At 50.1% G+C, this 15,997-nt stretch overlaps 1 protein-coding gene across 1 annotated transcript; it reads right to left on the reverse strand.

Moving 5' to 3' along the window:
- Positions 1-5,233: 5,233 nt before the first annotated feature.
- Positions 5,234-8,597, reverse strand: RPL18A (ribosomal protein L18a). Its single transcript, XM_079772368.1, has 5 exons — positions 8,495-8,597; positions 6,959-7,138; positions 6,242-6,371; positions 5,553-5,662; positions 5,234-5,391 (listed from the first exon to the last, which is right to left on the reverse strand). Exons 1-5 carry the CDS (start codon positions 8,510-8,512, stop codon positions 5,299-5,301), a joined length of 531 nt encoding a protein of 176 aa, XP_079628494.1. The 5' UTR covers positions 8,513-8,597; the 3' UTR covers positions 5,234-5,298.
- Positions 8,598-15,997: the final 7,400 nt, after the last annotated feature.

A 15,997-nucleotide genomic window follows, 5' to 3' on the forward strand; every position in this document is an offset into this window, starting at 1 on the left:
CTGGGGGCGGGGGCGGGGAGGCTTCGTGTGGCCCTGCACCCTGGCTGTCCTGTCTCCCGTTGACTGGTGTGGGAAACTGAGGCTCAGAGATGACTGTCACTCACCCCAGGCCGCACAGCGGGGGGCAGTGGCCTCCGCATTCAACCCCCGCCGTGCCGGAGTGCCTTTGAGCTACCCGGAGCTCACTCTCCCACAGGACTGGGGTTCACTTTCAAGGCTGCGGGGTCCTCTAAGGAGAACTGGACTCGCCCGAACCCCCTCTCCAACTGGACTCTCCTAGAGCCTAGCAGGAGCGCATCACCAAACCCCACCCTCGGGCTAAGCCGCCTGGAAGACATGGGGGCCAGTCCTTGGTGCATATGTCCCGGGAGAGGCGCGCCTCCCTGGGCCGGTCTCCCCATCCGTAAGGAGGCATAAAGGAGGCCCTGCCTCAGGGAACCCGCAGGGCACAAACCTGGCACAGACAGAGCCTTTTCATTCCTTTCTTAAGTTACTCGTTGGTTCCTTGTCAAACACGCACAGAGCATCTGCCTGTGTCGGGCATACTGTACAGTAAAGGTCGTGCGGAGGGGCTGTCAGTGGCCATGAACCCGAATAAGTGGTAGACCCCTGACTACCTGGGAAGGGGGCGTCAGGCGTGTGCCCACCACACAAATGAGGACCCTGAGACGGGAAGTCCCTTGCCTGGGGTCATGCCATCAAGGTACCCAGACACTGTCATTTTGGGGCCCTTCGCTGGGGGACCCAGAAGGGACTTTGGCCTCTGGTGGCTCCATCCTCTGATTCGCCCTCGAAAAGCTGGGTACCTTCCTCCGTAAGGGGGCGGGACCTAAAAATCCGCGGGTGGAATGCTACCCCCCCCCCCCCCCGCCCAGCCCCGCAGTCCTCACCGGCCTCTGTCGCCCCCTGGTGGCCCCCTCTGGCCTACATGCGCCGCCCCAGCTGAGTCCAACGTGTAGGCCCCTCTCTTAGGTCTCCGATACCGCAACTGTCACGCGGCCATCTGTGGCTCGCTGGCTTGCCCCCTCCGCCTCCGCCGGGAGGATGTGGAAGACACCAGCTCCTCTTCCTTCCACCTCCATTATTTTTCCAGGCCCAGGTGTGACATCTTCCTGGAAAACCTGCTGGGAAAGGGGAAATCCGGCAGGGATCTCTTCCCGAAAAGTCATGCAAACCAATTACAACATATGCAAACCTGTCCTGTCTCCCCAGGGAGGTTCTTGGAGGGGGTACCATTTGGTGTCAGCATGAGTCTTCCCCTACCCTACCCTGGAGGGGGGGTGGGGACCCAACCACAGACTGACACCTGGGCTAAGGCCTGTTCATGGAGCACCTACTGTGCACAAGGCCCTGCACCAAGCGCTGGGGACCAGGTGGACCCACTGGGCACACAGGATCAGGACACTGACCCAGCCAGCAGATGAATGCCCATCTCAGAAGTGACTGGGTGACAAGAATGATGGCCTGGGGGCAACCATATATGGGGCCTGTGGGTGGGGCACGTTCTGGGTGGTGAGTGGAGACTTACAGGCAGAGAATGAGCCAGGCTGGGGGAAGGGCCAGGGGTGGAAAGGAGCTGGGCAGGGAGGGCCACTAGGGGATCTTGAGCCTTGGTGGGGGATGTGGATTTTATTCCAAGGGCACTGGGAAGCCACTGGAGAGTTTGGAGCAAATGAGAGATCTAATCAGTGGGGCTTAGCGGGGCAGACCTAATAATAGACCTAATGAGATGGGAGAAATGGGTGGATTCACAATGTTCCGGAATTCCAGGACGTGAGAGGAGGAGGTTCAGAGTTGGGAGCCCTGGGGGGGTAGGCAGGGCCATCTCCTGTGCCTGCTGGGGAGTTGGGGCAGGAAGCATGGAGGGGGGCAGGGAGCAGGGTGGAGAGAAGTAGCACCTCAATGGGAAGGGGACAGGCAGGGCCGCAGAATATGAAGGGGTAAGGCATTCCTGAAGACCCAGCAGCTGCAGTCTAAGCAAAAGGGGCAGGAATATTGGGATGTCATGGTATCTGCTGCCCTGGGCATCCTGTCCCCCCATGGCTCCCTGGAGACATGGCAAGGGTCAGGGGTGAAAGGTTGTGAGCTACTTGCTCCAGCATGATCTGCTGGGTCCTTGAACTTGTATCCTGCACTCAGTAAAAGCAAACCTTTATTATCCCTGGTGCCGTCACTGAGATTCCAGGAGTCTAGTCTCTTTTTTATTTTATTATTATTGGTTTTAGAGACAGAGAGGAAGGGAGAAACATCAGATTTGTTGTTCCATTTATCTATGCATTCATTGGTTGATTCTTGTGTGCCCTGACTGGGGATTGAACCTGAAACCTTGGCTTATTGGGACGATGCTCTAACCAGCTGAGCTATCCAGCCAGAGCCCAGGGGCATCCAGTTGAAGTTCAGGATCTAGTCTTGAGAACCTTATGATCCTGATTCTCAAGTCTCTGGGTCTCCTGCGCCCCCCCCCCCCCCCCCCCCCCGCCTTCTTGCCTTGGTACCTACCCATGGTACCTAACTCAGGAGCTGGGTGCAGGGTGGGTCAGGGAGGAGGGGTTCTGTCTCTCTCCTCCAGGGCTCCCAGGCGTGACACCTGGCACCTGGCCATGCCCAGGAATGGGTCCTGGGATGCCTCAGCACCTGAGGTAGTGGGAAGGGTGGACTGTCGTCCTCTGAGCAGACCAGGGGTGTCAGCAATCCAAGGACCATGCTGCCTCAGGGGCCCCGCCTCCTCCTAATTCCGGCCTTTGCTCTGGGTGGTTCCGGCACAGCACCCTTGGTTCAGTGGCCCTCACCTCCAGCCAGCGTCCCACCAGCTGCTCTTTGCAGGGTTTGAGGGGAATTGGCAGGTGGGTGGTTACACGGTAGTAAGAGGATGAACAAATGGCAGGGTGGGTGGATGAGCAGGTTGAAGACAGGGAGCTGGGCTTACTATCCTCAGTTCAAGGCCCCTCAATAATGGGATTGGCCCCACACCTTGGCTAGTGGGGGCAAAGCCCTCTCAACTGGTTCCCAGGCCATAATAAGGATGAGGCCTTAATGGAACCCCAAGGTGATGAGGTGCCCAGTGGGCCTTTGTGGGATGCTGAACTTCCACATTCCTGGCAGTAATCCGGGATGCTCAACTTCTAGCTTATCTGAAGCCTCCCATCCCCAGAACTGAGGGATCACCATTCCCACTTTACATAAAAGGACCTAGGGCTCAGAGTAGGCAGTGACTTGCTCCAGGCACGGCCATCAGGGCCCACCTCCAGGCCACATCAGGAGTGACCTAGCAGCCACAGAGCGTCAGGAACCTAAGCTCTTCCCACCTTGTTGCTGGTGTGGCTTGTCCAAGGATGGATGTTGGAGGATTGGGCATTGCGGCAATATTCCAACTGCATGGGTACTTCCTGTTAGTGGCACGCATCACTACTGCTATCACATGGCCACTCCTAACTGCAAGGTAGGCTGGGAAACTCTGGGTGGCATCTAGATATGGAGAACCTATTACTGGGGGGAGAGGGGAGTAGGAATATTTGGGGAAACTAGGAATTTTTGCTAGAAACCACAATAGGTTAATGAAACCCACAAGGCAAACGTGTTGGCAACATGGGGAGATTTTTCTCCCAAGGTTTTACAGATCTATAACTAGCAGCCCAATGAGCCAAGATCATACAAATGAATTTAATTTGTGTGTGTGTGTGGGGGGATACCTGCTTTATAGAAAGCCAATCCTAAAATTTTTTTTCAGCCATCAGTTTACTAACCCCCCAGTACTGGCAAAGTTGGGGAAAACCAGGATCCCTTTTTAAAATATATATTTGAAAAAAAAAAAATATATATATATATATATATATATATATATATATATATTTGAATTCAGAAAGAGATAGAAACCAATGAGAATCGATTGGCTGCTTCCTGCATGTCCCCTACTGGGGCCCACAACGCTGCCCTCACCAGGAATTGAACAGCTCAACCACTGAGCAACACCAGCCTGGCCAAGATCCCTTAATGCTGTTGGATATAGATGCATCTATGGAGGGTGTTCTGGCAATGCCCAAATCAAGTACCTGGCCCAGCAACTTAACAGTTATCCCATGTGCTGCAGACACGCACAGGTGGAGAAATATTCATTGGCCATCTGCCCTTTTCTGGATTCCCACTTATAGCTCTGTTGGGGGCAGTGAGATGAGGTTCCAGCCCCGTCTGGTGGGGGTTGAAAGCTAAGTCATCTGAATAGATACATGGCTCAGAAACATCACTGAGGCGGACCCAGTGATAATCTGTGAGCAGCGCAGGTAGAGGGCCCAACATTGTTGACTCAAGCAGCTCTGAGGGCCTCAGAAACCCGGGACCCCATTCAGACCCGTCTTGCCTGAGAACGGGGGCTATGCACACATTGTGCCCTGGGGATCTGGCCTCTCCACAGGTGGGTTGAAGTGACCTAGTTTTCTTGCACACTACCCCTCCTTCTGTGGGATAGTAGCGGTGTTCCCTGCCCAGGATTGGCATTCTGCCTTTTTGTGCCTGGGCTCCCTCCTGACCCATGATGGGTCCTGCCCAGCCTGTGCCTCTGGTGCTTGCACCCCGAGCATTGCTGACCGAGTAAATGTGGTAGGTGGCCTGGATACCAGTGCTCAGAGGGCCCAAGGTGACACATTAAGGACAGGCGCTCCCAAGGCCTGTGTCTCAAACCCCTTGAGGGCTCAGCCAGGGTGGGATTAGCTTTGTGCCTGCATTTTCCCCAGGCTTTAAGTGGTTTCCTGGAGACAAATGCCCTCAAACACCCTGGAAGGATCTTGGAACCAAGAACCAGGTTCTGGGCCAGAAAGGGAGGTCCCAGGTAGAACCAGCCTAACTATCCTGATTCCCCCCAGGGTCTAGCTGCCACATCTCACCACAGAATGGGGGGAAATGGAGGCCTGTGGCACAGATTTGGGGGCCAAGCCTGTGCTCTACAATGCACCTCAAAGCTCACAGCCGAGGGCTACCAATAGGGCTGAAAACTCGGCCCTCACACTAGGACCCCACCCATGACAGCTCCTCGCTGGACAAAGGCTCAAGGAACTGAGTGGGCAGGAGAGATTGGGGGTGAGACCCTCACTATTCCTGGGACTCCCACCACCCCTTCTGAGGGTCCTGCTGTCTGGGGCCCACTTGAGCAAGAATAGCCCTCTCAGAGCAGAGAACTCATAGCTAGCTTGGCTGTGCCCTTTTGAGTTTTGCAGGGTGTGCAAAAAAAAAAACAAGTGTGTGTGAGCACCCCGATTTTCCCAAAGAGTTTATTTGGGCAGACCAAGGGACGGCGAGACCCTGCATCTAAAAGAAGGTGTTGGGCCTCTTGGTGGTGAAGCGTGGCTTGTGCTGGCGACGAAGGACCCGGTGCGGCAATGGGAACTTGATCTTGGAGTCCTATGACAAAGAGAGGCAGGTGAGGGGGGTGGAGGTGGAAGCCTCTTAACCTTGTCCTTTGAAAGGTCTACAGAAGTGTGGACATGCCCCACTGGGCTCCTGCGTCAGACCAAGGCTAGGGGGAGCCCCCCCCCAGTCCAGCAGGGGCCCAGTGCACTCACGTGGAACTGCTTGACTGCTGGTCGGCGGCACTTGCTGGCTGCAATCTCCTCCACCTTCATGATCTGGATTGAGTGGGCGCGGGCACGGTGCCGGGCCCCCATATCTCGGTCTGCAGGGTGAACAGGCACTAAGGTCTCTGGGTGTTCCTCAAAACTCCCAGTAGGTGCTTGCCTAGGAGACCCAACTCTGACCACCAGGAGTGTAGAACCTTCCAATTCACTTTGAGGGGCACAGTCACAGCCCCCAAAGGCGACAAGATCCACTTGCTGTTAGCACCTGTTTCAACTGCTGCTACAACAAACAGCAGTTCTTGGGTTTAGGTGCTTGGGTTTCAGCCGATAGGTGCCCACCCTGGGAGCACCTTGGGCCACTACAGGTCCCAATACTGGACAGGGGCTGGACGCGGTTATGGGTGGGAGCTGCGTCTATACCAGAGACTGGCCCCACAAGCCCACTTGCTGCCAGGTTCCAGGAAAAGGTGTTCCTGGGATATCCTCCCCATTTCTACCCGCTAAGCAAACTCCCATCACCATCCCTGGGACTCCCCACACCCCCAAAAGGCTCTTGCATTTGTCCTGCCTCAGTCTGGGGGGGGGGGGGGGGGGGAGAAAGGAGGTATCAGACTGAGCTGCAGATGTCAAGGATGACTCTAAAAGGAAGGACGTGGCTGTGGCACAAGCCAGCTTACAGCACTGGGTGACGGCGCCTGCGGTGGTCAGGTCCCGGTACTCCCGGTACATGTTGTGGGTGCCACTGCGGGAGTCGTAGCGCAGCCAGATGCCAAAGTTCTTTACCCGAAGGGGGGACTTTTCAAACACCTGCCAAAAAGGAGACTGGCTGAGGGGAGAGCAGTAAATGGGCCGCCACCCCAGCCCCTACCCTCACGGAGCCGATACTTCTTCTACCCTTGCTGTCCCAAGGATTGCCCCTGAACCTTCAGACATCTGAGGGCAATCTGCTGTTCACAGACATCCCCACGGCAAAAGTGGGGGTGCAGAGTAGTCCAGGCCACTTTCCTCATGGGGACCAGCACAGGTCCTAACTCCTCCCAAACGCAACTCTCCAGGAAACAGCTGGGCTGAAGACCAGCTGCCACCCAGTGTAGCCACATGATGAAGAGTCCAGTGCCCATCATGGCAATGTGCCCAGGCGATGACACCTTTTCCCCTTCACAGATGAGGTGGAGACCTCAGCTGAGATATCCCAGCACACACCATCCCCAGGCCTTCGGCTTTCTCCTTAAGAGAAGAGCACTGATTCACCCATCCCATTCTGATCTAGGGCCTGAACTACACCTGTGAACAGGACCAAGGGGCTCTGAAGCCCGTAACCCTGTGAGGCCAGGGCTGCCTCATTGGAGGTGTAAACCCACTTCAGTCCCCACCGTGTCCTGGACACTCCATACCTGCCCACAGTAGACGATTTCCCCCGAAGACTTCTTCATCTTCTTTAGTTGAGACACAAAGTACCAGAAGCGGGACTTGGCAACAACGTGGTTAGGTGCAAATATGCGCATGCGGTAGAGGGGCGGTGTGTGGCACTTGGGGGTGGGCAGGCAGCGCCCCACCACTTTGTACTCTCGAAGCTGAAAAAGAATCAGGGGTGAGGTAGGACCAGCAACCAGGCAACTGTGGAGATGCCTTACTCTCTTTCCCAAGACTTGTGATGTTCCAGCCCTGGGCGGGCTTCCACGTGGAATCCAGGTGATTGTGGGTCACACCACTGTCCAGCCTTCCCCATAAAAGTCAGGGCAGGGTGCCCTTTGCCTTGGCGCTGTAAAGTTGGGCAGGACTATCAATCTCACTGTCTCTCCCTTTCTCTTTATACTTGTGGCAAAATGGAGGCCTAGACTTGCAGCCTCAGGCTCAGAATAATCCGGCAACCTTCTTCCTCCACAGCATCTCTGCAGCCCACAAACATCTTGCCTAAGTTCTCTTTCCCTCTGGGGCTCAGAGACACTAACCAGCCTGGGATCTCACAGCCCACTCCCGGTAGAACCAAAACAAGAACCCGGTTCCCTCTCCAGCCCTGGGTTCCCTGCACTGCTGCCAGCAACTTGTAGCTGCCTGAATTTCCCCAGATGCCCAAGGAGATTTGGGTTCCCAAGCAGAAGCTCCGTCTACATGAATGCTTAAGGTGAGATGCCTGCGATATAGTAGAAAAGAGCCATCTACCTAAATGACTCATCATTTTATTAAGATCAGTAGAAGATAGCCCCAAATACTGCAAGCTCGGCTCCTACTTCCATCTCTGAATCTGCCACATTATCACGTTAAGCGCCCAGCCTGTTGTGTCTTCCGGACGAAAAGTAAGTGTCAGTCACCGGTGACTGACAGGGCGCTTAACGTGTTAACCTCGCGGATTACCCGTTCTTAAAGGGACCGACGCAATCCCTTTCCCAGCGTGCAAACTGAGGCTGGAGAGCTGTACATGACACCCCCCGCCCTGTATTTCCCCAGGACCCACTCTCCCATCTCGGCATCATAGCGCCCTCTGATTTTGCCCAGCACTTGCCACAGCGATAAGGCTCGCAATCTCTTCGTCCATTCGGGTTTATAACTCTCTTCTACTTCTCACAGCCATACTGGGAAATATGGGAACACTATGGCCTCCCCGAGAACCTGGCTCACTATCCGAGATTCGGAGACTCAACGAGGTCTGGCAGCACGAGCCTCCACAATGTGCAACGTGTCCTCCCCCATGGGAAAAAAAAATCGGCCTCCGACCCCGCGATCCCCGAACGGGCCCGGATCAAGAACCGGCCTCTCCACGCGGCGCCCAGAGTGGCCGCCATGTTGACTGCACCTCAGGGCAGCCGCACGCGACCGCACGGGTCCCATCCGGGAGCGCGCTCTACCGACTCGGCCCACAACCCCGCCTGGGTCCCCCATTCGATTCACGACGCGCTCCCCGGCCCCCTCCCTTGTCGCGGCCGCCTTACCGTTCCCGAGGCCTTCATGGCGTTCTCCCCGCGTTCGCCACCACCCACAAAAGGAAGTGTCTACTCTCGCACAGCCGCTCACCACGACTTCGTTACAGGAAGTCCCGCCCTCTCGAAGCCGCGGGTCCATTGGCTTCTTGGCCCCGCGCTCAACCAGATCTGTTTCTTCATTGGTTCTAGATACACCAATCTCTTTACAGCCCCGTCTTCCTTAGCGACTAGACTACAACTCCCAAAAGGCAATGCGGCTAGCCCCTCCTGTTCCGCCGCGGCTGTAAGGTTGCATAGGCGCGCGCAGCACGCCGGGAGTGGTAGGCACCTGGAGAGAAGTCTGAGGCGAGTTTTAGCGTTTTCATTTCCTCTCCCACCCCGCGACCCGCAGCTTAAGTATTAATAGAACCAGATCTAGAGTGGGCGTGATTTTATGTTACGATGGCGGCGCCTTTTCAGGAGGTGTGTTACGGAGGTCTCAAGCCACAGATCTGAGAATTTTTATCTGTAAAATGGGAATAATATCACTGTTTTTCTCCTAGAAATGTGACCATAATTAGCTGGGATAACCCATGTAAAACGCCAGACACAGAGCAATTAACAAGTGGTAACGTTCATTAAGCGCTAGAATGCTAGTTGTTACTATTATTATGGGGATCTGTAGCAGAAATTCAAACCCTGTCTCCTTGCCTCCACTACAGATCCTGGGGCATCGTGGGGGGAGGTGGGAGGGAGTGGGGGCGCTAGAACTGACCTGGGTGCAGCCCCCACCTTTGAGAGGCTCTGGCAAAAAGAGGCTCTCCTGGAGGAGATCGGAAGGTGGAAAAGGAAAGAACCACAAACACCTCACGATTTCAGGCTGTGAAGAAAAACAGAGGAAAGAGGATAAATTGGAGGGTTTATTGGGGCGGAGGCGGGGGAGGGGGCCGGGGGGGGGGGGGGAGGGAAGGCGGCTCTTAGAGAAGGTGACAACTGAGCCCAGTTAGCATTTTTCTTTTTCTTTTCCTAATTAAGTAATTAATAGCTTCATTGACACATAGTTCACATATCATACAATTCACTGGCTTTTACTACCATTTATTCCCAGACACATTCATATACTTAGTATATGCACAGTTGTGCAGCCATCACCGTAAAATTTAGAACATTTCCAGCATCCACAAAAGAAGCCCCTCACAGTTAGCAGTCACCCTCCATCCCCCCCACCCCCAGCCCTAGACAACTAGGAATCTGTTTCCTGCCTTTACGACTTGCCTATTCCAGGTATCTTACATTATTGTAACCAGACAAAGGGAGATCTTTTGTGATTGGTTTCTTTCACTTAACGTCTTCAAGGTTCATTCCCGGTGGAGCATGGCTTAGTACTTCATTTCTAATTACTGCTGAATAATATTCGATTGTATAAATATATCTTGTTTACGCATTCGTCAGTTGATGAGCGTTTGGGTGGTTTCCACTTTTTGGCTATTGCAAATAATGAGCTAATGACATTTGCATGCAAATCTTTGTGTCTTAGCTATCGTGTAGTCAGATTTTTAAAAGTTATATGTTTTCATTTCTCTTGAGTATATATAGCTAGGAGTGGGATTGCTGGGTCATATGATAATTCTATGTTTAACCTTTCAAGGAACTGCCATACCATTTTCTAAAATGCCTGCATCATTTTACAATCCCATCAGCAATCTATGAGGGTTCCAACGTTGTGTCCTCACCAACACGTTTTATTATTTGTCTTTTTTATTGCAACATTCCTAGTGAGTGGAAGTGGTTTTGATTTGCTTTTCCTTATTTTATTTTATTTTATTTTTTTGTTAATCCTCACCAGAGGATATTTTTCCATTGATTTTTAGAGAGAGTGAAAGGGAGAGAGAGAGACAGAGAGAGAAACATCAATGTGAGAGAGAACCATTGATCAGCTGCCTCCTGCACCCCTCTCCCCGCCCCCCACCCCCTGGAGATTGAGCCCGAAACTCGGGCATGTGCCACTGACCAGAATAAAACTTGGTACCTTCAGTCCACAGGCCCATGCTCTATCACAGAGCCATTCCAGCCAGGGCTCTTTGCCCATTTTAAATGAGGTTTTTAAAAATTATTGAGTTGTAAGAGTTCTTTATATATTCTATAGATACATAGATAGTTCCTTATCAGATACACTTTTTTCATTCTGTGAGTTATCTTTTCACTTTTTTTAAAAATTTATCTTCATTGTTGAAAGTTTTACAGATGTCCCCCTTCCCCCCCCCATTGACCCCCTTCTAGCCCACCCCACCCGCATCACTCTTTTCATTTTCTTAAAATTATTTTTAATCTTTATTTTATTTTTGTTTGTTTGCTCATCCTCACCTAAGGATATTTTTCCATTGATTTTTAGAGAGAGTGGAAGGGAGGAGGAGAGACACAGAGAAAAACATCGATTTGAGAGATACACATAGAATGGTTGCCTCCCTCAGGGGCCTGACCAGGGCGGGGCAGGGATCGAACCTGCAACCGAGGTACGTGCCATTGACCAGAATCGAACCTGGGACCCTTCTGTCTGTAGGCTGATGCTTTGTCCATTGAGCCAAACCAGCTAGGACTTAAAAAAATGTTTTTTTATTTCCTTCTTTCACTTTATTTTTTAATGAACCACTTTTTAAAAAACATATTTTTATTGATTTCAGAGAGGAAGGGAGAGGGATAGAGAGATAGAAACATCAATGATGAGAGAGAATCATTGATCGGCTGCCTCCTGCACACCCCCACCTCCTGCACACCCCTTACTGGGGATAGAGCCTGCAACCCAGGCATGTGTCCTTAGCTGGAATTAAACCTGGGACCCTTCAGTCTGCAGGCTGATGCTTTATCCACTGAGCCAAACCGGCTAGAGCCCTCTTTCACTTTCTTGATTGGTTTCTTTGAGGCACAAACATTTTTAACTTTGATGAAGTCCGACTTTTATATATCTCATTTTAGAGGAAGGGAGAAGGATAGAGAGATAGAAACATTGGTGAGGGACAAACATCCATCCACTACCTTGACTGCCTCCTGCTCGCCCCCCACTGGGGACTGAGCTGGAACCCAGACAAGTGCACAGATAGGGAATTGAACTGTGACCTTCTGGTTCATGGGTCAATGCTCAACTACTGAGCCACACCAGCCAGGCTGTTTTTTTTTTTTTAAAAAGATATTTTTATTGATTTCAGAGAGGCAGGGAAAGGGAGGGAGATAGAAACATCAATGATGAGAGAGAATCATTGATTGGCTGCCTTCTGCATGCCCCCCACTGGGGATCATGCCCGCAACCCAGGCATGTGCCCCTGACCGGAATCGAACCCAGGACCCTTCAGTCCGCGGGCCAATGCTCTATCCACTGAGCCAAACCAGCCAGGGCCAGGCTGTTTTTTAAAAATATATATATGTGCCAAGCCAGCACAGCTGTGGGTGAATCTGAGAGGTGGTGGTGAAGGCTGGAGAAGACAGACAAGAGAATAAAGCTGGGGCTAGGTGGGACGCTGCCCTCTGATGGAGAGACAGCGCCACAGCCAGCAAGCATTTATTTTATAGCCAGATTCCACGAGGCAAAGTAAGGGCGTGGTCAAGATGTTTACAATGTTCTCTCAGGTTTGGAATCTACTCAATTACATGCACCTGATCAAGCTTTGGTTACTTGCTGCACCTCCCACAGCAGGCGTCCTCAAACTACGGCCCCGCGGGCCACATGCGGGTGTTTTTGCTGTTTTGTTTTTTTACTTCAAAATAAGATATGTGCAGTGTGCATAGGAATTTGTTCATAGTTTTTTTTAAACTATAGTCCGGCCCTCCAACGGTCTGAGGGACAGTGAACTGGCCCCCTGTTTAAAAAGTTTGAGGACCCCTGACCCACTGCCTATATCACTTAGAGCGTGGGACCACAGGTTCTGACCATAAGGTCAAGCTTACAACTATAGCCTTTGGCTATAATTGTACTGGGAGGGCTTTGCCCTCCAACCTAGGACTTGCACATGGCTTTGCCACGAGAGAACCGTGCCCTCTCATTAGTCCGAGGCTTGAACCTGTCCAAACACTGTAGCCGCATGTATACGTGTGTGTGTGTGTGTGTGTGTGTGTGTGTGTGTGTGTGTGTGTGTATTTCAGAGAGGAAGGGAGAGGGAGAAAGGAATAGAAACATCAATGATGAGAGAGAATCATTGATCGGCTGCCTCCTGCACGCTCCACACTGGGGATGAAGCCTGCAACCCGGGTATATGCTCTGACTGAGAATCGAACCATGACCTCCTGGTTCATAGGTCGACATTCAACCACTGAGCCATGCTGGCCAGACTATCTTTTTCTTCTTCTATTGCTTGTACTTTTGATGTCATATCTAAGAAACTATTGCCTAATCCAAGGTTATGAAGTTTATGTCTGTGTTTTCTTAAGAATTTTTTAGTTTCAGCTCTTATATTTAGGTATTTGATCCATTTTTAATTAAGTTTGCATATGTTATGAGACACAGGTCCAACTTCATTCTTTCACATGTGGATATACAGTTGTTTCCAACCATTTGTTGAAAGATTATATTCTCCTTTGAATTGTCTTGTTGAAAATATAAAATGTGTTTATTTCTGGATTTTTTCAATTGGATTTCTTTGATCTGTATGTCTCTCTCACTTTATACCAGTACCACTCTGTTTTGATTACTGTTAGTCAGTTTTGAATTGGAAAGTGTGAATTCTCCAATCTTTTTTTAAAAAAGATCTTTTTAAAATATATATATATTTCTTTATTGATTTCAGAGAGGAAGAGGGAAAGAGAGATAGAAACATCAATGATGAGAGAGAATCATTGATCGGCTGCCTCCTGCACATCTCTTACTGGGGATGGAGCCCGCAACCCAGGCATGTGCCCTTGGCTGGAATCGAACCTGGGACCCCTCAGTCCACAGGCCGACGCTCTATCCACTGAGCCAAACTGGCCAGGGCTTGATCTTCTTTTTTAAGATAAAAAAGGTTAGCCTGAATCCCTTGAGTTTTCATATAATTTTAGGATCAGCTTGTCAATTTCTGCAAAGAAGCCAGCTGGGATTTTGATAAGGACTGCATTGAATCTTTAGATCGATTTGGGGAGGATTGTCATTTTAACAACATGACATCCACCATTTTACTTTTGTTTTTCTACATCTGGTGTCTTTTTGTTGTTTCTCTATTCTTCCTTTACTGCTTCCTATGCATGAAGTGACTGTTTTCTAGTGTAACATTTTAATTCCTTTAATGATTTTTTCAATATATTTTTTGAGTTATTTCCTTAGTGGTTATTCTAGGGCTGAACATATACATCTTAACTTAGAATCTACTTCAGATTTATGCAGCCTTAATTTTATTTTTTATTTTTTTGTTATATAAATTAACCCATTTATTATAGGCTTGCAATGTTTTTTTTGTTATATAAATTATATGTAGCCTTAATTTTAATGATATATAGAAATGTGACTTCTATACAGCTCATTTCCTCTTCCCCTTTTGTACAATTATTGTTATTCTTGTGCTATTAATGTTGTACATACTACCTCTACATATGTTGTAAACCCCCACAATGCATTGTTATAATTACTACTCCATACAATTAAATTGTATGTCTGTTGAAGAAGCAGACAACAGAAGAGGGCAAGTATATTTATAGAGTTGTTATGGTAACTTTCTCCTTTTGAGTTTCCGGTTCCCTTCGTTAGTTTTTGTGGATTAATTATTACTTGGTGTCATTTCTTTATTCCAATACAACTTTGTTCCCTCCACCTCCTTTGTGCTGTTATGGTCAAATATATAAGCTATAAACCCAACAATACAATTAATATGTATAGGATGTCACAAAAAGCATATACACACTTTGGATGATTATAAAGTCAGTGTTTATTAACACACAGTTCATCTTCAAAATTTAAAAGAATCTATAGAAATTAACCATTTTTTTTTGGTCCACACCTGTTTTCAAACTGATGCCTGTCCTGGTCCAGGCACTGCTGATAATGTGAAGCATTGGAATCACAAACATCGGGAACCATTTCACTCGGTACTTGTGCGCCCTCCATTTGTCCACTGTTGCCGGTTTTGTACCGAAAACTTTATCTTTCGGGTATCCCCATAAAATATTTTAGTGGATAAATTTTCTCTGTTCAAAGCTTAGTCTGACTTCACCCATTATTTCAAATCAGTTAAACCTGAAAAGGAGTGAAAATTAAGTGAGCTATCAGTTGTTGAAGTGTGTATACATTTTGAGGGGATACTGCCCCCCCAAAAAATGTATACTCACTTTGAATAATTATAAAGGCAGTATTTGTACGTCAACTGCGTTGGCAAACTTCCAGCAGCATTTTAGGATGAATTTCCCTTGTTCAAAGCTTAGTCTGGCTGAAAAGAAGCATCAATTGGGCTATCAACTGTTGTGTATGCATGTTTTTGGAACACCCTGTATTTTTACACAACTGCTTTTTGAATAATTTAAGAGACAAAAGGAGAAGGGGTACAGGTATGCTCTCTTTTATAATTACAGAATTACTTTATCTGTGGTCTTGCCCTGGTCCCCTAGCGCAGAAGGCCAGGCTAGAGAGGACGCCATCCGGACGGCACTACCCCAAAGATCCACTAGGTGGCAGCAAAGCCCGTTTGTCTCTGGCGGGCAGGTAGCCTGGACACTGGCTGGTGTGGGGCAGGTTAGAATCCCATTGATAGTTTCCCGGTGCACCGACCCTCCGGCCCTCGGTCTTCCCACCCATTAGATGAGGCTAATAACAGGTCCCAGCCGGTAGAGTTGTTGTGAGATTTAAATGGCGTATAATTGTTAGGACTGGGGAGGCAGGAGTCCTGCCCCTGCTGGCTGTGCCCCTCCCTTTGTGTGTGAACTCAGGGCTCTGAGCCTGTTTCCCCAGACTACGTGGAGTAAATGGTGGGTGGAAAGAGGTCCTGAGAAACTCGGGGCTGGGACTGGGGCACAAATTAAGTGTCCCAGGGAGAGCATGAGATGGGCCCAAGGAGAGTAAATAGTGAGGACGCTCCATAACAGGTTTGGCTCAGTGGATAGAGCCTTGGCCGGAAGACTGAAGGGTCCCAGGTTCGATTCCGGTCAAGGGCATGTACCTTGGTTGCGGGCACATCCCCAGTGGGGGGGGGGGGGGTGGTGGTGCAGGAGGCAGCTGATCGATGTTTGTCTCTCATCGATGTTTCTAACTCTCTATCACTCTCCCTTCTTCTCTGTAAAAAATCAATCAAATATATTTTTTAAAAAAATAGTGAGGACGGAAATAAAAGGGAGCGGGGAGGAGGAGGAAGTGGGGACGGAGAGCCCCAGCCTTGGGGCCTCGTGCTTCTGTCTCCAAGGTCTTGGTCAGGGTGACCCACTCCGCAGCTGAAGGGGATGATCTGCCTAATGTTTGTTTTAAAAGCTTTTTTTTTTCTTTTCACATTTTGGCTCCCCGCTGTGCCCCTGACAAACTGTCTAGTCCCAGTGTACCCCTCCCTTCTGCTCCACCCAGCCTCCACCCATGCAGGAATCCAGCCACAG

This window comes from Cnephaeus nilssonii (genome assembly GCF_951640355.1).
Source record: "Cnephaeus nilssonii genome assembly, chromosome: 5".
Lineage (NCBI taxonomy): Eukaryota > Metazoa > Chordata > Mammalia > Chiroptera > Vespertilionidae > Cnephaeus > Cnephaeus nilssonii.